Source organism: Mustela nivalis (assembly GCF_964662115.1).
Source record: "Mustela nivalis genome assembly, chromosome: 5".
Classification (NCBI taxonomy): Eukaryota; Metazoa; Chordata; class Mammalia; order Carnivora; family Mustelidae; genus Mustela; species Mustela nivalis.
In genome coordinates, this window is record NC_139024.1 from 116,121,326 (window position 1) to 116,141,908 (window position 20,583).

The 20,583-nt window shown below is 50.6% G+C and overlaps 2 protein-coding genes across 5 annotated transcripts; both read right to left on the reverse strand.

Annotated features, from left to right (window-relative positions):
• Positions 1 to 3,582: 3,582 nt before the first annotated feature.
• On the reverse strand, positions 3,583 to 6,102 carry RPL10A (ribosomal protein L10a). Its single transcript, XM_082732424.1, has 6 exons — positions 5,948 to 6,102; positions 5,548 to 5,622; positions 5,392 to 5,472; positions 4,884 to 5,032; positions 4,091 to 4,263; positions 3,583 to 3,786 (listed from the first exon to the last, which is right to left on the reverse strand). The coding sequence occupies exons 1-6, from the start codon at positions 5,950 to 5,952 to the stop codon at positions 3,616 to 3,618; spliced, it is 654 nt and encodes a 217-aa protein (XP_082588550.1). The 5' UTR covers positions 5,953 to 6,102; the 3' UTR covers positions 3,583 to 3,615.
• A 745-nt stretch (positions 6,103 to 6,847) lies between these two features.
• On the reverse strand, positions 6,848 to 19,757 carry FANCE (FA complementation group E). 4 transcript variants are annotated; one of them, XM_082732379.1, is made up of 10 exons: positions 19,273 to 19,757; positions 15,117 to 15,741; positions 14,495 to 14,539; positions 14,144 to 14,203; positions 13,718 to 13,861; positions 13,190 to 13,313; positions 12,903 to 12,981; positions 11,249 to 11,315; positions 9,064 to 9,189; positions 6,848 to 7,571 (listed from the first exon to the last, which is right to left on the reverse strand). In XM_082732379.1, the coding sequence occupies exons 1-10, from the start codon at positions 19,518 to 19,520 to the stop codon at positions 7,470 to 7,472; spliced, it is 1,620 nt and encodes a 539-aa protein (XP_082588505.1). In that variant the 5' UTR covers positions 19,521 to 19,757; the 3' UTR covers positions 6,848 to 7,469. The 4 variants fall into 4 exon arrangements, 3 of the variants coding, with proteins under 3 accessions (XP_082588505.1, XP_082588507.1, XP_082588506.1); XM_082732381.1 differs by having other exon boundaries at positions 19,566 to 19,737; XM_082732380.1 differs by having other exon boundaries at positions 7,512 to 7,641; positions 19,273 to 19,735.
• Between the last annotated feature and the right edge of the window lie 826 nt (positions 19,758 to 20,583).

Genomic DNA, 20,583 nt, shown 5'->3' on the forward strand with positions numbered 1-20,583 from the left:
AGGACCCTAGGCCAGACCATGTGCTGACCTAGGACTGGATGCAAAATCCAATCTCTGGGCTAACAGGTAATTCTATTTACTGGGTGCTTGAGGCATCATCACGTGTGTTGTGGCTTTCACTATCCCGGAGTAAACAGCCTTCGGTTAATTTCTTTTAAAATCATATAGGTCTTGGGGCGCCTGGGTGGCTCAGTGGGTTAAGCCGCTGCCTTCGGATCGGGTCATGATCCTAGGGTCCTGGGATAGAGCTCCGCATCGGGCTCTGCTCAGCAGGGAGCCTGCTTCCTCCTCTCTCTCTGCCTGCCTCTCTGCCTGCTTGTGATCTCTCTCTGTCAAATAAATAAATAAAATCTTAAAAAAATAAAATAAAATCATATAGGTCTCATGCAGAGAACTCAACTGAGATAGGAGTTGAGTTTGCTTGTCTCCCCCAACCCACCCTGCTCTGCCCCATCCCCTCCTCCTCCCCCGACACAAATATATGAGAGCCAGAAGTCAGAGATCCGTGATGACTAATTTCAAGGTCCTGAAGGAAGGACCCAGACTAAGTTGTCTCATGAGCCCAAGGCCCTCTCCCAGAAGTGGCTCTCCCCTTCTCAGGGTTCTGTGGGAAGCTACAAGGAAGGGCCAAGAGGGCTGGACCCCAACTACCAGGACGGTAGTTCTGTCTTTCCTGCCCCATTCCCATTCTGATGTTCCCAGGAAAGAGGGAATGCCATTTTTTTAGCCAGTTCCACGGTCAAAGCCTAGGCACTGAGGTTTCACCCGAGCTCTTTATTTCCCTGTAGCATAAATGCTTGAGAAATGGGGCTCCCCAGATACCTGAACCCTGAAAATTCACTCAGGTGCACACTAAGCTTTAGACTGATGGTTAAAATAGCCAACTTCATTCACAGCGGAATCAGTTGGCCTGCACACGTGTTTTCCCTTTGCTTTCCCTTCTGCTGCCTACTCTTTATTGTGGTAATTTGAGCCTCTGGGGAGCAGGTCCCAGGGCCCTGGATTCCCCACAGCCCAGCAAAAGTAGTGAGTCGGCATTTGCTTAGTATAGTGGGTTTTTAAGGACTCCTACCCCAGTACCTAAGGCTTGATAGAATCGGTAGAATTTAAATCCAGGTGACTCAAGTTCCCAAGTATTTTTCTAAAAACGCCCACTTACCTTCCCCCTAAGTTTCCAAAACTTTTAAAAAACGTTTAATCCTTGGCTCAGTTCAAACAGGAGGGCAGGACTAATTTTGAAACCACCTTGTTCTCCCCATTCATCAGCACCTAATGAACCAAGCAAGTAGGTATTTGCATGCTGGGGCTGGAACCCAACTTTCTGCAGCCATCTTGCACCTGCTGTTTGAGCACCAAGAGCCTGGCACTGTGCAAAGCATCAGCATTTAGTCCTACTGTCTTTTAGGTGGGTGCCATCAGATTTCGAATGAGACAATTTGAGAGGATGGACTCATTCAGGCTCACATGCCTCCTGAATGGGAGAAGCGGGATTCAAACTCTGGGAGTGGAAGGGGTTCTAGCCACAGGCAAATCACAGGCCGTCTCCTCGCGCCCGGTAAATAGTGGGAGTATGCATGGGAGGTTGGGAGAAACCACCTCTAAAACCCTTGGCTTGGGCACCTGGGTGGCTCAGTGGGTTAAAGCCTGTCTTTGGCTCAGGTCCTCCTGGGATCGAGGCCCACATTGGGCTCGCTCTCTGCTCTTTCTGCCTCTTTGCCTCTTTGTGATCTCTATCAAATAAGATCTTTAAAACAAAAACAAAAAACCCCTTGTTTTTTTTGGTCTCGTGTTGTCCAAACAGCACCGTGGCTGGTGTAACAGAAATGGTCTCTCTGGTCTTGGGCTCAGAACCCTGTCCACTGAGGCCCTCAGGATCGGTTGCCAGAGGTGCAGTTGTGGCCCAACTCAGCCAGCTTGAGAGGGTTTGTTCTGCCCGTGGCTCTCAGGCCTGCTGTATTCAGTGCCTGAGTGCACACAGTGAGACCAGGCAGATGTCAATCCTGATTACATTCCTTCTGTCGTCAAAATATCTTTGTTTCGTTAGTATTTTTTTCCTTCTGATTACGAAGATCACATAACTTCAGAAAATCCCAGATAATCATTTCCCTCTGAGTTAAACATGGCCAACATATGTAAACTCCCAATCACTTTTACTTTGCATAAAGCTTCTTCCAATAAAACTGGGTCCTAAGTTTCATATGCCAGCTTTTTTCCCCTCCCTCTGGACCACTGTCTGACAAGCCTAGGTATTTTATCACTCCTAATACTATAGTAACAGACCAGAGGAAGGAGCAAACTACACCTATCAACCCTGAGAACCCAAATTCAAGGTTCATTCCAAGATTAGATTGTACCCATTTTATCTTTAAGCAAAATTACTATAACTTAAAAGCTAAAATTGGTGATTGGTGAGAATCTTATCATTCATGGCTCAAGCTTGTTTTGAGGTACATTCTGATTATGCTTTGGATTTTTTTAAAAAATTTAAAAAAATTTTTTTTAAAAAAGTCTACCCATTCATTTTAGTGAACGGGAGGGGCAATTAAAGGGCTCAATCCCCTGACCTAAACCAAAATTAAGCTTCAGCTATATTAAGATGAAGGGATGAACTTGTTATTTTACCAAAGTTAAATGAAGCCGACTTAAGTCAAGTTACAGGTATTTTCTGCACCAAAACCCACCTTCCCGTACTGAGTGCAGGAGGCAAGAACTCCAAATAGGAAAAGATGCCTGGGTGCCTCAGACTGCCTTTGGCTCAGGTCATGATCCCAATGTTCTGGATTGAGCAGTGCCTCGCCTTGCCTCATCCCCCACCCCCACCCTCCACTGGGGAGTCTGCTTCTCCTCCTTCCTCAGGTAAAATCTTAAAAAACAAACACAAAACCTCCACCAGGGTAGGGCATCAGGTCAAGGGCGGGGAGGCTACTTGGAGAGCAGAGGGTCTGCAAGGATCCACAGCCCATTTGCTAAGCTTGCCTAGGAAACAGGGGCAATTACAATATTGTACAGGTCTACCTACTACTTGTGTCTTCCTAAGCATCTCAGAGTAAATTACTGCTCTGAATATAGAGTATTTAAATTTAGGGTCAGAAAGACAAATCAAGTGCACCACTCCCATATGAAGAATCTAGGAACCCAATCTCCATTTGGAACAGTTTTTGTGATCCCTACCAAGAACCAAGATGTACAACTTAGAGGGACACAACAAGAAACCCACGGAATCAAAGCACGATGTACAGAAAAGCAACTTCAGGTTAAGCATACTTCAGGCTAAGCAGCATGCTGCCTAGAGCTGAATCCATGTCCTCAGTGTTAAGGTCCTACCCCTCTCCTTCCACTAGTACACAGTGGAAGCACTACAGGCTGGAGTCTTAGCCCAGATCTTCCCTTCTCAAGGTTCAGCAGCCCTACTATTAATAGTTATAAAATATCCAAATATAAGACTATATGATTTTGAAGACAGAATGTACACTTCCTTTTTTGCAGTATGGAGAACATGACCACCCACCAGGGGGTGCCAGAAACTGCACCCGATGTCAGCTCACAAAGCACCTCCCTCTCCCTAGTCACAGGAAGCCCAGGTAACAGTAGCACTAGGATTTATTGAACTGTGCCTTAGTACAGGCGCTGGGGCTTGCCCATGGTGCTCTTGATGTACAAAGCCCGGACGTTCTGCCAATTCTTCTTGAGCAAGGACACCAGGAAATTGACTGCTAAGTGGATGTTGTACACGAGCTCATCATCTGTCATCTTCACGTGGCCAACAGCCACTGCTAGACACAGCACCTGCGGGAAGGGTAAAGTCAAATCAGGCTGGTGGCTAGATGGAAAAGAACCAGAGCAGACATATCTACAGGCTCCACCCATCCCTCCCCCAACTCCAGTGACCCTAATGAACAGGAACAACCCCAGGCCAAAAGACCAGGGCTATGTGCAAAGCTTCAGTTCTGCTCAGGGACTGTCACATGTCCTAAGTATCCACAGAAATTCTGCAAACCAGAGCTCCCATTCAGAGAATGGGGGTAAACTTCAGGACTGGTACTGCCTACCATCACCAAGACTTAACCGCATGGTAGTCAGACCTCCTTACCTTCTTCATCTGGAATTTGATGGTAGACTTCACTTCATCCACTTTGGCCACCATGTTCTCATTGTGGGTCAGCAAGGAAGGAAACTTGCCAGCCTTATTCAGGCCTGGGCCCAGGATTCGTGGGATCTGCTTGATCAGAGATTCTGAAGCCAAAAAGGCATCATACTTCTTGGCTGGTAAAAAGAAGCCACTGGATCTTAGGAACTGGCCCCCAAAGGCAACCTTCAAACAGCTGTCAACCAACCACGAAAGTGGCCTCTAACCAAACTCTATTCCCTCCCCGGCCCCACATACCAAGTCTTTTTAACCCTCTCCTTATTCCAGCTTATCTCTATCCTTTGGACTTTTACTGGCTCAACATTTACATGAACTTGTTGTCAGAAGCTCAGGCTGACCCATTCCCATGTTCTAATAGCAAATGCACACACTGGTTAAAACTCCAGGAGTTCAAATACTGCCTACTTCCTAGTTACAGGATAACCAGAGTACCAGTTTCCTATCTGTGAAATGCTTACACCGGGTAAAGATGAAGAAAATAAAGAAGGGAGCTTTAAGCATAAATCCTAACTCACCTGACTGGTGAGCTTAGAGGAGCTCACCTGCTTATAAAGAATCCTCAAAGCAAATATAGGTTAAAACTATCACTTAAGTCAACTCACCACAACACGTCTTTTCCATGATTCTCTGCCCCCTCTTCCATCATTTTAAAATCCAAATGGCAGCCACGTCTCTTTTCTACCAGTCCCATGACAACAGTCTGGCCAAATACAAAACCAGCCCAAGCCACACTCACCCAGCTTCTTGACTAACTTCTTATTCTTGTTGAGTTTCTTCAGCGCCTCAATGTCCATGTGGGGAATATCCACTGCCTTGGCCTCATCACAGTGCTGCTGGTCCCCCAAAACACACACGGAGAACTTGGGGCGGGGAGTGGACTTAAGCCTGCGTTTTAGGGGACAGAACAGGTCAAGCCCCGCCTGGGTTTCCAAAGCAGGTGAAGGGGCCTGGGGCCGCGGCAGCCACGGAGCCTTACCCAGAACGTCCACATTCACCAACAGCTAGCCTGGCTTCTCAAACTAGCCGGCGGGCTCGGCCAAGGCCTCCCCACGCCTCCCCTCTTATTTTAAGACCCAGGGTGGGGGTCCGTCCAGCCACGCCTGCCCGGGGCAGGGGGTCTGAACTACCCAAGCGCGTCCGTGCCGCCATGGCCGTCCGCCTGCCTTCAGCTCAACAGGGGCCTAGAAGGTGGCGAAGGGCACGGCGGGGCAAGGAGGGCTGGGTGGGGTCAGAGCGGTGCCAACCTGACGGTGCCCGAGAAGCGTTTGTCCTTCTGAGGGTCGTAGTTCTTCAGGCTGATCTGCAGCTCCACCGTCTCCAAAAACCTTAGAGAAGGCGACAGAGTGAGGACGCCGCCCGCGGCTCGCACGCCGCTGCCCTCCCCATCAAGCCCCGCTTACTTCCGGCGCTTGCGCTGGTTCCCGTGCAGGACTTCCCGCACCGCCTCGTACAGGGTGTCGCGGGACACTTTGCTGCTGCGAGAGAGAAACAAGACGAGCTCTCAGCACCTGCGAGGCCCAGATCGGCACCTGGAAGCTTCGGTGTGATCGGAAGCCTCGGGCCTTCAAAAGCACCCCGAGGGCATTCCGGACACCATGTCAGGCCTTTTGAGTGCGACTTCGATGCAAATCCCAGAGAGTCGGACTCGAACGCCAGGCAGCGCAGGACGACGCCCGGCGAGAAATGCCCCTCAGCGAAGCAGGGGCAAAAACCACCACCGATTCAGCCGGCAAGTCCCCCTCCCTACCACGGTGCCAGGAGTCGCGGATGACGGTGGATAGCTTCCCAAGCGCCACTCACCTCATGATTCTCGCGCCGCAGTAACCGGAAAAGAGAGTAAGGGAACTGGCGCATGCGCTCAAATAAGGCTCTTGTTCTCGCGAGATGCCTACTCCTGTAGCTCCCTCTCCCACCGCGCAGCTAGGCTCGAGCGCTCAACCCCGGGTAGCACCGCGTCTGCGGCCGCTAGAGGGCGCTGCCGCGCGCTGCACAACTAGACTGACTCAAAGGCGAGGAGGTGCGGTCCTGGGCGCCCCGTGGCTCAGAACACCCCGCTTTGCGCCAGCTACTGCTAGGCCCTTAAAGAGGCCGGTCCTGGGCACCGCAGCGTGATGGCCGCCGACAGCGTGCAGCTCCCGCGTTTTTGCCCCTCCACCCTTTTCTGCCCACCTCCTCCGGCCCTCCACACCTGCTTGGTGTCTCAACAGCAGGCTTTACTCTGACCTCTCCCTTATCATCTTGCTCTGGGGCTCATGGTTTCAGAGAAGTCGTGAGAAGGGAGATGCAGAAAGTTCTGCTCCCGCTCCCTCGATGCCTGCAGTGAGGAAGAGCTGGGAAGGACTTGATAGTTGATTGAATCACACCTACCCGTTAAATGTTTACCACGAACAAACCTTCTCCGACTCCAGAGAGCTTCGCCCACCTTCCAGGCCCCACTCCCTGTAGTCAGTACCATAGTCACCTACTCAGCAGACAGCTCTGATGGGGCTGAGAGGAGTGGTCTCACACAACACTGCCCAGAACGTGAATGAATGAACTAGAGATCTCTGTCACCTTCCCCTCACAGAAACTTTCGCCAGGAAAAAGATGCCCCTTGTCATTGAGTAGGGTGGGAGATGGCAGGGTCTGTTAGTTCTCAAAAAATACCCAGAGTTCGTAAGAAGGCAGATACTGACTCAAAGAAAACATTAAACTTCCTACTTGTTTTTTTAAAAGATTTTATTTATTTGACAGACAGAGATTACAAGTAGGCAGAGAGGCAGGCAGAGAGGAGGGGGCGGAAGCGGGCTCCCTGCTGAGCAGAGAGCCCGATGTGGGGCTCGATCCCAGAACCCTGGGATCATGACCTGAGCCAAAGGCAAAGACTTTAATCCACTGAGCCACCCAGGTGCCCCAAACTTCCTACTTTTTAATAAATTATTATCCAAGTCAGAACACAGAAGGTAATAACATACACTTGAGTGCAAGATATTTGTGCACAGGACACAGGTCACCTCAGGGCTCCTGAAGCATCATTCATCTACCCGGGTCTGCTTTGACCCTACTGAGGTCTTTCAGAAAGTTTCCAACCACACAGTCTGAAGCAAAAGTGACAAAGAGTGAGCCCAAGGTCAGCATCCCTTGGAAATAAAGCTCATCAAGCCTGCTTAGCCCAGGACCTTCTCTGTTTTCTCTGCATCCTGGAGCAGGGAGGCAGCAGACCCTTGGCATGGCCAGGCTCTGCCTTTACCCCCAGGCAACGAGTCAGAGTGAGGCACTGACTGAAAGCAGAAGCATCCTTCAGGCAGCTGGAGAAGTATCCTTCAGGCCCCAGGAGTGATGGTCAGGGGGCCAGATGTCTCAGGGCAGCCTGTAGGGGCTTCCTCAGGAAAGTGGTGTTGAGCTCTAGGGCTGCGGCCAGGCCCAGCCTGTGGATCTCAGTGATCTGGGGACAGGGAAGAATCATATCAGGACTCCAGCAACTGATCCTTCCCCTTTCCCCTCTGCCCATGGCCCTGTTTAGGAAGGAGAGAGTAATCAGGATATAAGGACAATGGAGGAGATATCTAAATGCATTACTTCACCATGATTATGCAAGGTCTTCAGGTTCAAGTGGACCTGGGTCAGATATTAACTGTGCAACTTACGAAGAGAGCCACATCAATGACAGTTGACAATTATTGGGTGCTCACCATGTGGCAACTTTATAAACCTAGCTTCATGTAACCTGCACAACCCTCCATTTTACAGATGAGAAAACTGAGGGTCGGAGATACTCCACAGTGGCTGTCACAACTCCTTCTATGCCACACTGTTTCTTCTATGACCTGTGGGATCCTGACAGATCTTTACCCTGTATCTTCTCTCCAATCCCCACTCCTTACAGATACCAGAGGCTCCTTTACAAAATGCAAATTTGACCAAATCACTCCAGCTTCAGCTGGGCCCTGGGATAACTTCTGATGTCTCATATTGGAGGCCCTTCTTCTAGGATCATCAGGCTCTCCAGAGGACCCAGGAGCCTCCTGAAAATGTGCATAAATGTGTGTTCAGATTTTCATTTTTCTGGGAGGATCTATAGCTTTCATCAAATCATCAAATGGGCCTGTGACTCCCCAAAAAAGGCAAAGAGCCAACAGCCAAGGACACCTGACCTTCAAGATAAAGCCCATGCTCCTCATCATACCCTACAGGGTCTTCCAATGATATTAGCATGGCCTGACCATGTGACCTTGGGTAGGTCACTTTAACCTCTCTGAGTCTCAATTTCCTCATCTATAAAATGGAGCTAATAATAGTATCTTCTCATGGGTCTAACACATGGAATAAACTAGCAAGTTAATGTAGGCAAAGGGCTTTAAACAGTGCCTAAGACCTAGCAGGGCTCAGTGTTTAAACTCTGACCTCTAACCTCACCCCTACCATCATCCATTCTCATGTTTTTATGCTTCAGTTAATACCTGTAGATCCTTGCTTATACTGTTTCCTTGGCCTGAAATGCCCTTTCCTCAGTCTTGGGCCTTGGCCACCACTCACCCTTTCAGAGCTGAGAAGCCTGTCTTAACTCCCAAACACAAGGTTTAGTTGCCTCCTCTTGCTCTGCAACCAAATGCCCCACACACACCTCTCACCTGGTTCCTTCCAGATTATTAGGCTGATCTGGTTACCACCTCTCTCCCACCTCACTGGCACCGGTGGAGAGGTCAAGTCAAAGACAAGACTGTTGATTCCCCAGTGCACCATACAGCATCTGGCCCACAGCGTTGTAGGCTGGATGAGCGAATTCCTAAGCAGTCTCATTCCCCAGTCTGGGGCTTGAACTTAATAGTTGGCCTCGCTAACACTCAGGGGGTCTTCCCCAGCAAACATCTAGATGTACATGCTTGTGGTGCACTCACAGTAGCGGGATCAACCCTCATGGCCCTACCAATACTCACACTGGCCTGATACTTGGTCATCACCGTCAGCATGAGCTTGGCATAGGCCACAGATGCGGTGGCCGCTGGCCCCTCTTTACAGAGTTTCTCCAACAACACACTGAACTTCTCAGGGGTCATCTCCACCTGCACACATTGGGAGATGGGATAAGAGAATAAGAAAGGGCCCCAGATTCAATTCCAAACTCTACCACTTTCTAACTAAGTAAGCCTGGACAGGTCACATAACCAAACAAAGCCTCAGTTTCTGCATCTGTAAAATGGTTCTCATGATACCTAACACTAAAGACAGTGAAAAGAATTAAATGAGATAAGGCACATAGAGCCTGGTGCATAGGTCTCAGCCTTGCTTGGTGGCCAAAGATATAAAGAAGTGAGGAGTCCCAAGGGTACCGTCAGCATAATAGCATCAGCTCTCCTTCATAATAACTGAATTAATACATCAGGCACTGTTCTGAGCATTTTCCACCAATTATCTACTTCCACCTCACCCCAGCCTTGGGCAGTACTTACAATCATCACTCCCCTTTTGTAAACGGGAAAACTGAGGCATAAAGAGGTTAGGTCAGCTATCTAAGTTATAAACAAATGAGGCAGAACTTTAGGTAGTCATATGGAAAACTGCCAAAATATACTGTAAGTTAAAAAAGCAATGTATGGGGGTGCCTGAGTGACTCAGTCGATTAAGCGTCTGCCTTCGGCTTAGGTCATGATCCCAGAGTCCTGGGATCAAGCCCTGCGTCAGGCACCCTGCTCATGGGGAAGCCTGCTTCTCCCTCTCCTACTCCCCCTGCTTGTGTTCCCTTTCTCACTGTGTCTCTCTCGGTCAAATAAGTAAAATCTTTATTTTTTTTTTTTTTTAAAGATTCTATTCATTCATTTGACAGAGAGAGATCACACATAGGCAGAGAGAGAGGAGGAAGCAGGCTCCCCGCTGAGCAGAGAGCCCGATGTGGGACTCGATCCCAGGACCCCGAGATCATGACCCGAGCCAAAGGCAGCGGTTTAACCCACTGAGCCACCCAGGCACCCAGTAAAATCTTTATTAAAAAAAAAAAAAAAAGCAAAGGACAGAGCACTGAGCTCAGCGTGGTGATCTACGTAAAAAGTAGGCAAAAAGTCAACTTAAACACGGGTCCTTGTATATAAAAGCATCTCTGGGAGAGTTCCCCTGAAACTACTAATACTGATTAGTCCTGGAGAAGGGAATCTGGATGGCAGGGGTAATATTTTTCACTCTAGCTTTTGAGCTTTAAAATTTGTGAACATAGAGGCACCTGAGTGACTCAGTGGGTTAATCATCTGACTCTTGGTTTCAGCTCAGGTCATGATCTCAGGATCATGGGATTGAGCCCCAAGTAGGGCCCTGCACTGAGTGGGGAGTCTGCTTGGGATTCTCTCTCCCTCCCCCTCCACCCCTCTCCACACTCCCACATATGCACTCTCTTTCTCAAATTAATAAAATCTTTGCTTCCATTGGTTAAGTGTCTGCCTTCAGCTCAGGTCATGATCCCAGTGTCCTGGATCGGGCCCCACATCAGGCTCCCTGCTTAGCGGGGGGAGTCTGTTTCTCCTTCTCCTACCGGCTTGTGATATCTGTCTCTCTCTCAAATAAATAAACAAAATCTTTTAAAAAAAAATTGTGAACCTATGAATTTGTAACCTATTCAAAAATTAAATTAAATCCAAGGTGCCTGGGTGGCTCAGTCAGTTAACTGTCTGACTCTTGGTTCTGCTCAGGTCACAATCCCAGGATTATGGGATCGAGCCCCATGTCAGGCTTCATGCTCAGCATGGAGTCTGCTTCAGATTCTCTCTCCCTCTCTCTCCTGCACTCATTTGCTCTCTCTCAAATAAATAAATAAAACTTTCATAAATAAAATAAAATTAAGTTAAATTTCACACACATAACCCCAAAAGTCCCTCTCTAAGGCCACACAGCTAAGAAGAGGCACAGCCTGGGCTCTACCATGCAGTCTGCTCTCAGCTACCAGCCTTTCAAGCTCCAGGACTCACCTGCTGTCATGGCCCCGCTTGCTGCAGGGCAGCTGTCCTGTTTGCCTCCATCCCTGGAGGGACCTGAAACCCAGGGGGCCCATGCCCACCAGCCACCGCACACCCAGCACACACGGCGATGGCACTGCCACACTTCCACATCCACCCTTCCCTAAGGCAGCCTGCTCACCTGCCGCTCCAGCAGGGACTGCAACACCACGAAAGTGTCCTCTTTCCAGGGCAGCTCCAAGATCTGTCTGCAAGAAGCAGAGGTCCCACTGAGAACAGCCCACGTCTGGGTATCTACGGCTCCTACCCCCAAGGCAGTGCAAGACCCTGGAGACAGCCAAGGCTCCCCCAGCCAACACAGCAAGTCCTCAGAGCCCTCCCCAACCCCCGCCACCCAAGGCTGGCGGCCACCCAGTAGCCAGCCCACACTTGGTGCTGGGAAGGCTATGACCCAAGACGCCTGGGGCGGTGGATCATGAAGGATTTGGCATGAGGTGTACCAAGGTTCCCTGAAAAATAGCAGGAATGGAGAGTGCATTGTGAGGACAGAAGGTGAGGGTGACCCAGGGCAGAGGATCATGGCCCATTGAGAGGTCCATGAGGCTTGCCAAAAGGCAGCCTTCCCTGCAGCGCCCAGCCCATGGCGACTGCCACTCCAGCTGTGCCTCCTAGGCTAGGGAGCAATCCCCTGCTCGTGTGGAAAGGCAGCATTGTCACATGGGAGCAGTGTGGCTTCTCAGATGCACAGCCTAGAGTCTGATCCCAGGGTTTACCACTTGCCGTCTGTGTGACCTTTGGCCCACGCCCCATAATGAACATGAGCTTCAGGCTTTCCGTCTCTAGGGCGGCCACAGCACCCACCTCACAGCACTGTGTGAGGACTAATGGAGAGAACTAAAAGCACAGAGAAAGGACTCAATCAGAGGTGGCTGATGTTACTTTTCAGACCCTCCTCTTCTCCTGTGAGAGTCTCCATTTTATAGTTCCCATTAGGATCATGGGGTCTTAGCTACTTACTTGTTTCTGTGTCTGGATTTTTTTTTTTAAAGATTTTATTTATTTGACAGAGAGAGAGAGAGAGACAGTGAGAGAGGGAACACAACCAGGGGGAGTGGAACAGAGAACAGGCCTCCTGCCAAGCAGGGAGCCCGATGTGGGGCTCAATCCTGGGACCCTGGGATCATGACCTGAGCCAAAGGCAGATGCTTAACAACTGACCCACCCAGGCGCCCTATGTGTCTGGATCTTGACTCCCCAGTTTTAATACCCAAATTGAACATCAATATAATAACAATTTTTGAGCACTGACTTGAGCCAAGTACTGTGCTGTGGTCTACGTGCATTACCAAATTTAACATCTAGAAAAATCCTTCCGGGGAAACATTATCCCCATTTCTTATATGAGGAAACAGGCTCAGAGAGATGGAGAAGGCTGCTGGAATCGACACAGGGCAAGGCTGAGATTTGAAATCCTGTCCACCTGGCTCCAGAGCCAGACTCTTAACTGCCAGCCAGGCTCTAGCTATGCTGTGAACTGCTCCAGTGGAGACCACCAGCCTCTTCCCTGCGCTCCCCAAGGCACCTGGCCCAGAAGACTGGAACCGAGGGCTTGGGAAGGGTCCCAGGATGGCAACTTGTACAAGCATAAGGGGGGTGGGAGCGGGGGAGGCACAAGCCAGGCTCAGGCCACAGCAAGAGAGGCATCCGCTGTGCTGCGGCCCCTGCTTCAGGCTCAGGGCCCGCTCCCCAGCCGACTCCAGCTCCAGGAGGCCAGGAACAGGCTGGGCCCGTGCGAGGGGGTGGAGTAGGGGCAGCAGGGAGGGCTGTATGCTCACCCCAGCATCAGAACCTGCGTGTCCGGTGCCAGGGCCTCATCCTTCAGAAGGCAACACAGTAACTCCGTTTGAGCTGGGCCTACGTAGGGGACAGCAGAGGGGGGAGGTGTGGGGGCAAAGGGCAGGAGAGGATGGAACAGAATGCCTGGCTCATTATAGGGGGGCATCATCAGGGAAGGAAGGTATCTTTACTGACTGAATACACAATGGCCAGGGTCGCCTGGAATGAAGGGTGCTGGGAAACGAGAGGGCAGAGCTACCAGGCCTGGGGCTGTTTCCAGAATTACCTGTTTCTGGGGCCTGGAGCACCGGGCCAAGAAGGGCTCTGCAGACAGGATAGGCGTACTTGGCACAGAAGGATGTCAGGGCCATGATGAGTAGGCGGGAGGCCGAGGAAGTCAGGGAGAGAATCTACAGCCAACAGGGAGGAAAATATTAATCACCCATTTCTTTTTCCCTTTAATAAATGTTTATTAGACACGTATTTCAGATGGTGATACATGTTACAAAGAAAAAACAAAAGTTCTTTTATCTCAGACTCACATGGATTCACCCATTGGAAAAGATACAAAGCTCAGCTCCCCAGCTCCAAAACCCTTTCAGCTTCTGGAAGGGTCTGGGACCCAAGAAGGAGGAAGTCGATGCCATGTGATGGATGGCCTGGAGGTCCATGCCCTTCCCTTGCCCCACACTGCCTTGACTGGCCAGACACATTATAAGGTTGGAAACCCCCTCTCCCAAGCTCCACCCTTCCAAGGGCTCAGATTCTCCCCCACAAAGTGCCTAGCATGCCAAGTATATGGCAACACACCTACCCGTCTAAGAAAGAGGCTCCTGGTCAGAATGGTCGCATTGCTAAGGCTAAGATCTGGTGAAAGGGACAGGAGCCAGGTGCAGAGCTGCAGGAGAGCTGGGTCTGAGAGCTGTGGGAGCTGCAGCTGGGCACACAGCAGGTCCATCTGCCAAGTAGGAGGGAGGACACAGACACACTCAGTCTGCCTCTGCTAGGCTGTCTCAAGCTAACAGGGCAGCAGAATGGGTAGGGCAAGGATATTCCAAGGTAGGTTGAGGCTGGGAGAGCTGCCCCCATGGTGAGGATCCAAGGGCTAAAAGAAAGCACACAGGGTGAAAAACCCCAGCAAGATCCCCTTCTCCATTCCCACACGAGGCAAGGAAACACAGACTTAAATGGAAAAAGGCTGGGGAGAGGGGATGTATCCTCAGGGTCTTAAGGGACTCACCTGGCTGGGACTGCATTCATGGAGAAGCTGTAGCTCAAGTGGGGGAGCACCCTCCAACCCCTAGAAAGGCAAATCCCATGTTAGGGCAGGCAGAGCCCTTGATGATGAGTCAGAGACCACCCCTTTGTCTGGCACAGTGGGTGGATGAGGACCCTGGATGCTATAAGAGGAGAGGGACTTGTCTGAGGTTAGATGACCTATCTGTCCTTTGGGCCAAGACAAGCCCCTGCAGTGACTGTCCTCTGACCGCCACTCCGACCCCCGCCATCCAAACAACCTGTGCTTCCCTGGGCAGGGCTGAGGTCTATCGACAGGTGGATGGCGGGGCAACAGTGAGCAGGGGCCACTTACCTCCCCAAAGGTCTTGAGCAGCTGCTGCAGCCTGGGAACCTGGTCCTGAAGAGGAGAGTCCAGTCACTGCCAAGTCCCTACCAGCACAGTGTGGCCCCAGGCCCAGTCCTAACCCCCTCTTCCGAGAAGGCCCCAGATCAGTGAGAGCTAGCAGGCAAGGATGATTCCAGGGAGTCAAGAGCTCGAAACCTAAACCTTGAGAGGTGCTTAAGAATTCAAAGGCAACGAGGCCCATGGAAATGCAGCTGCCTAGACTTGTCTTCTCTGCACCCACCCTCATGGGGGCAGACCTAGGTCTGGGATTGGGAGGACAGGCGGGAAGCTGGCACGATTCCACTCCTTCCACAGTATAGCCCTGGAGCTTCTCTTCTTGTGTGGCAATGCTTTAACTTCGTATTGTCGATCATTAAGGCCAAAGGTTTCCGCCCTCCTATACCTGCCTTCCCACCCCCTCCTCAGAGTCTGTAGGGCAGAGACGGTTTCCTTAACCCTAGGCTCCTACCCCCTGCTCTGCGGATTCTAGTTATCCCAGTTGGGAAATAGTCTCCCGACCAGCTTTGGCCCTGGATAAACCCCCTACTCCTGGGGGATCACCCTAAACCCAGCCTCCCCATTCTAGTACCTGGACAGCTTTGGGCAACTCCAAACTCTCAGCTAGGTCCTTAGCCTCCTCCAGACTCTGACCAGCCTCCCTGGGCTCGGCCAGGACGAGCTGGTTCTCCATGGGTGAGGCACCTCCTCCGTCTGCCGGGGGCTCCAAAGACTCAGGTTCCTGTCTCTCCTCTTCCTGACCTCCTTCCTCTTCCCTTTCCAAATGCCGGAACCTTTTGGGGGCCCGTCCGCCTTCAGGACTGGCAGGCTCTTCCTCTGGCCCCTTTCTGCGTTTCCCAGGCCGTGGGGAATCCTTGTCCTCCTTGCCTTCCTCTTGTTCCTCTTCGGGAACAGGAGCCTGGGCCAATTTCAGCCTCCTGCCTCCCTGGCCTAGCCGCCTACACAGGCCTTGGAGCTGTCTCTGGCAGTCTGTAGACAGTGGGGATGTCTCCTCAGTCGCTACCCCAGTGTTCAGATCCCTCCACAGCAACTCCCCCAGGGTCTGGAGCCAGGCGTCAGGGTTGGGGCTTTGGTCTTGTCGTGCAATCTGCAGCACGGGGAGTAGGCCACTCTGGGGCAGCGATGGCCCAAGAGCCATCAATAGGGACATCAGGTTCCTCTGGCATAACGGAGGCAATCGCAGCAGCAGGGGTTTCCTGGTAGCAGAAGGAGGACAAGCAGTTAAAGAGCATCTTGCTGGGAGGAGCAGAGGGCAGCTGGGATAGAGCTAGAGGTTGGATGGCCATGGACAGACAGGCAGGCACTCGGAGGTAGTACCAATAGGATGGAGGTGGTCAGCACGAGTGCCATTCAACAGACCTTCACTGAGCATGTATTTTTTTGTTGTGGTGAAGCCAGTTTGAGTTCATTTTACAATTGCTAAAAACCAAAAAAATCTCTGAGCAATTCCATTTTTTTTAACAATTTTTTTCTTTTTTTAATTGAGCATGTATTCATGTATTGTGCTAGGCTCTGCTCTTTGACACCTCCTATTTCGGCTCAAAAAATTCACATCGAAATCTATCCTATAAAAGATCCATGCTTGTTTTATTTTAAAAAAAAAATCCCTTTCCAAACTTTATATAAAAATATACTCCAGGAGCACCTGGGTGGCTCAGTGGGTTAAGCCTCTGCCTTCAGCTCAGGTCGTGATCCCAGGGTCCTGGGATCGAGTCCCACATTGGGCTCTCTGCTCAGCAGGGAGCCTGCTCCCCAACCCCTTCTCTGCCTGCCTCTCTGCCTACTTGTGATCTCTCTCAAATAAATAAAATAAAATCTTTTAAAAAATATGTGTATATATATATATATATATATATATATATATATATATATATACACTCCAGGGGCGCCTGGCTGGCTGGTCAGTAGAGCATATGACTTCTTCTATTTTTTTTTTTTTTCTAAGACTGATTTATTTATTTAAAGTAAACTCACCACCCCAAGATCCCAAATCACATGCTCCACTGACAGAGCCAGCCAGGCGCCCCCTAGAGGTTGTGTCTTGTGATCTCAGGGTCCTGAGTTCAAGCCCCACACTGGGTGTAGAGCTTACTTAAAAAGATAAATTAGGGGTGCCTGGGTGGTTCAGTCATTAAGCGACTGCTTTCAGCTGAGGTCATGATCCTGGGGTCCTAGGATTGAGCCCTGCATCTGGCTCCCTGCTCAGCGGGAAACCTGCTTCTCCCTCTCCCACTCCCTCTGCTTGTGTTCCCTCTCTGGTTGTCTCTCTCTCTGTCAAATAAATAAATAAAATCTTAAAAAAAAAAGATAAATAAATTAAACTAAAAAAAAGTTCTACAGGATGGGCCGAGACCCAAAATAATAATAATAATAATAATAATGGTAGTAGTAATACTCCAGGATGCTGTACAGTGCTTCCCATACAGCCCTATGCTCACCTTGGCTATCCCCCGGAACTTACAGGGTCACAGTTGTCTCGCTTTGACGTTCCTTTCACCCAACTGAATTGCTAAGAGGCAGAGGCAGTCTCTTCTTCCTCCATCTTCCAGTACCCAGCACAGCATCAGCCCATCGCAGGTACTGGGGGCACATTTACTGAGTGAATTAATTCTCTGAGAATAAGCGCCTGGAGATGAGCCTGGGCTACCATGGAGAAAGCAAAGGTAGCCATCTGCCATGTTGTCAACGCAAGAATCCAGATACTGTGTGACTGTGACCTGAGGCTTATTGGGGTGGCAAACAAGCCATGGGTACATCGAGCCCACCTGCCATCACTCCTGTGCTCCTCTCTATGTGACTGTGCAGGGCTACTTGTCATCAATACAAGGGGCACCTGGGAGGTGTGAAAGAGAAAAAAAATCTGACTTTTATTTTTTTGTGAACAATAGACATGAAGTGAGAGAAAAAAAAAGAAAGCACAAGTTAAAAAGGTGGCCAGTTTGTGGTAGAGGATATTGAGAAGTGCTGAGGCAGGGAAGACCCTACTTCAGGACTTTTAACTTTTGTGTGTGCACGGACCCCTTATCAGAATTAGTGTTAAATGTGTAAGATAAAATACATGGGCTTATGAAAGAAACCAATTATACTGGAATAAAGTTCTAACCAGGGACCCTAGATTAAGTACCCCTCCTACTCTGGCAAGAAAAAAACCAGACAGCTGGATAAACATTTCCAAGGCCTCCAATTTGGGGGTGTGCAAAGTTCTCCTGACCCATTTCTTTCCTTCTTTTTTTAAGTAAGGTTCTACACCCAGCCTGGAGTCCAATGTGGGGCTTGAACTCAGGACCCTGAGATCAAGACCTGAGCAGAGATGAAGAGCCCCATGCTCAGCTGACTGAGCCACCCAGATTCCCCTCTCCTAAACCCATTTCTCCAAAGAAATTCAAAGTGGGGTGTGGGAAAACAATATTAGAATTTCCATTTCTCCTTATCTAAAACATAAGAAATCAAGTATTACAACTATTTAATGTATGGAATGGCCATTCATAGTCCAGTCTCCAGCCTAATTCTGAGAGAGGAGTATCTGGAAGTGCAAAGCCCCTTCTCTAGCCCCCTGGTGGCTGAAGGGGGAACCTCACTTTTTTTTTTTTTTAACTTTGTGTCTTTTCTTTAATTTGATAATTAAACGCATTTATGGATACTGTATTATGTCGTTTAACAAAACCAACCTCACTAAATGGACACAGGGCTTTTAAGGATGACTGAAAAGAGACTGAATACCATAGGGTGCCTGGATGGCTCAGTCAGTTAAGCGTCTGCCTTGGGCTCAGGTCATCATCCCTAGGATCAAGTTCCATATCCGGCTCCCTGCTCTGGGGGAGCCTGCTTCTCACTCTGCCTCTCCCTCTCTCTTCTCCCCCTGTCTCTCATGAATAAGTAAATAAAATATTTTTTTAAGGTTTTATTTATTTATTTGACAGACAAAGATCACAAGCAGGCAGAGAAACAGGCAGAGAGAGAGGAAGAAGGCTCCCCGCTGAGCAGAGAGCCTGATGTGGGGTTCGATCCCAGGACCCTGAAATCACGACCCGATCCCAAGGCAGAGGGTTTGACCCACTGAGCCACCCAGGCACCCCAGTAAATAAAATCTTAAAAAAGAGAAAGAGAAGAAACGTAATACCAGTAATGGAAGCCCATCAAATAAGAAAATGGCAGAGCTAACCCTTCTGCTCCAAGGAGAAATTGTCAGCCACATAAAGAGGTCAAAAAAAAAAAAAAAAAAAAAATTCAAAATCACTCCAAAGAACGTAAGTCATCAGGAAAGTGATTTTTCTCTAAAAAATGTATACTGTGCTTTGAAAACATTATAAAACCACCCCATTAGATGTCCGGTCACCACGTTTTAAATTTCTACTTTTGTATACTTTATAACGCACATATTTTTACTCTTGTGCACACGTGGTTATACGTTAAGTATCCCTACACTGGGGGTATGAGTTCGATTTCCTTAGAGATGAAGTATGAGATCGGAAGCCATCTGCGTCCAGGGCTTCTAGTTACTCATTTACACGCGGCAGGAGGCGTGTGTCGCACCCACTCGTCCTCAGTGAAGGTCTGTTGGATGCCCCTCCTTCATATCCCTGGGGTGCGCGGCAGGGACGCCTGGCTGTGGGGAACTAGTGAAGCTCTCCGGGCCTCGGTCTCATCTGGAAAAGTGGGGTGGCGCCAGCCCCTGCCTGACACGACGTGGAGGATGAAACGCGGCGCCCCGCGACCAGACGACTTACAGCTCCAGGCGACAGTCCGGACCCTCCACGGCGGGTTCCTCCCGGCACAGCGCCTCCAGGACGCAGCCCCAGCCGAAGGGCTCCCCGCCGCGACTGCCCAGCGCCCGCAGCAGCCCCAGGCCGCGCCACGCCCCCTCCGGCCCCAACTGCAGGGCCTGCATCAGGCACCGGGCGGGGGCCTCCAGCTGTGCCCAGGGCGCCGAGTCCGCGCCCTCAGCCACAGCGGGCACCTCCTCCGAGGCCGCCATGCCTAGGGCCACGGGGATGCGCCGGCCGCTGCTCTGGTTCCTGACCTCAGTCTCGAGAACAGGCGAAAGGGGGCAGAACGCCAGCGCCTGCCCGGACGCCGCTACGACCCTTCTCCCGCACGCGCCCCGCCCGGCTCGGCGTTCGGAGCCAGCTTCGGAGCCAGCTTCGGAGCCACTCGGCCGGGAGCCCGCCAAGATTCCCGCGCTGCTTTAGAAACGTAGATAGGGGGTGTGGTCAGGGGCGGGGCCGGACGGGAAAGGGAGAGGGCAGGCCGGAAGGGGCAGGGCCATAAATGGTCCTAGCCCAAAGGCCTGAGGAACGGAGTAAGGGGGCGGGACGAAAGCCGAGGGAGCTCCACGGATGGGGCGGGGCCACAACATGGGCGTTACTTGTGGGCGGGGTCATGCCGGAGATAGCGGAGTGGGGCGGGGCTTCGTGAGGCTATGGGTCGCGGTCTGCTGACCTTCATCTACCTTCCTGCACTGGTCCCTGACTGTAGGGGAATGAGAAGTGGATGCAGAATGTACGTCAGCGATCCTGTTGTTCTTCAGGACCCAGGCATCGTTTAATTTTTCTTGATGTCCATTTTGTATGGAGGTCATGGACTTTGCGATAGGATTTAATCAGTTTGCCACCCTACCTTGACATCACCTCTTCCACAGGCCATCAACTGTCATCACATCAGGGTTTCAGTCCTCTCCAGAAATATTTGATACACAACTACCCCTGAGAATGGGGTGGCAGTAGAACCCAACACTACCTACATGGCCAAAGGCCTTGCTGTGAACTTCCTCCGGAGGTCCAGGAAGCCGGCTTGCTCCGGTTTTTTATCAGGGGCCAAGAGGGGCTCCACCTCCCAAGGTTTCAGTATAAGGAAAGCTGCTGGAGAAGGCGGGTTTCCAGGAAAGTGGAGGGAAAGGAGAAAGAATCACTGCAGAGGATAAAAATAGAGAGGAGATGGGGTGCTTGGGTGGCTCAGATGGTTAAGCACCTGCCTTCAGCTCAGGTCATGATCTCAGGGTCCTGGGATTGAGCCCCACATCAGGCTCCCTGCATAAAGAG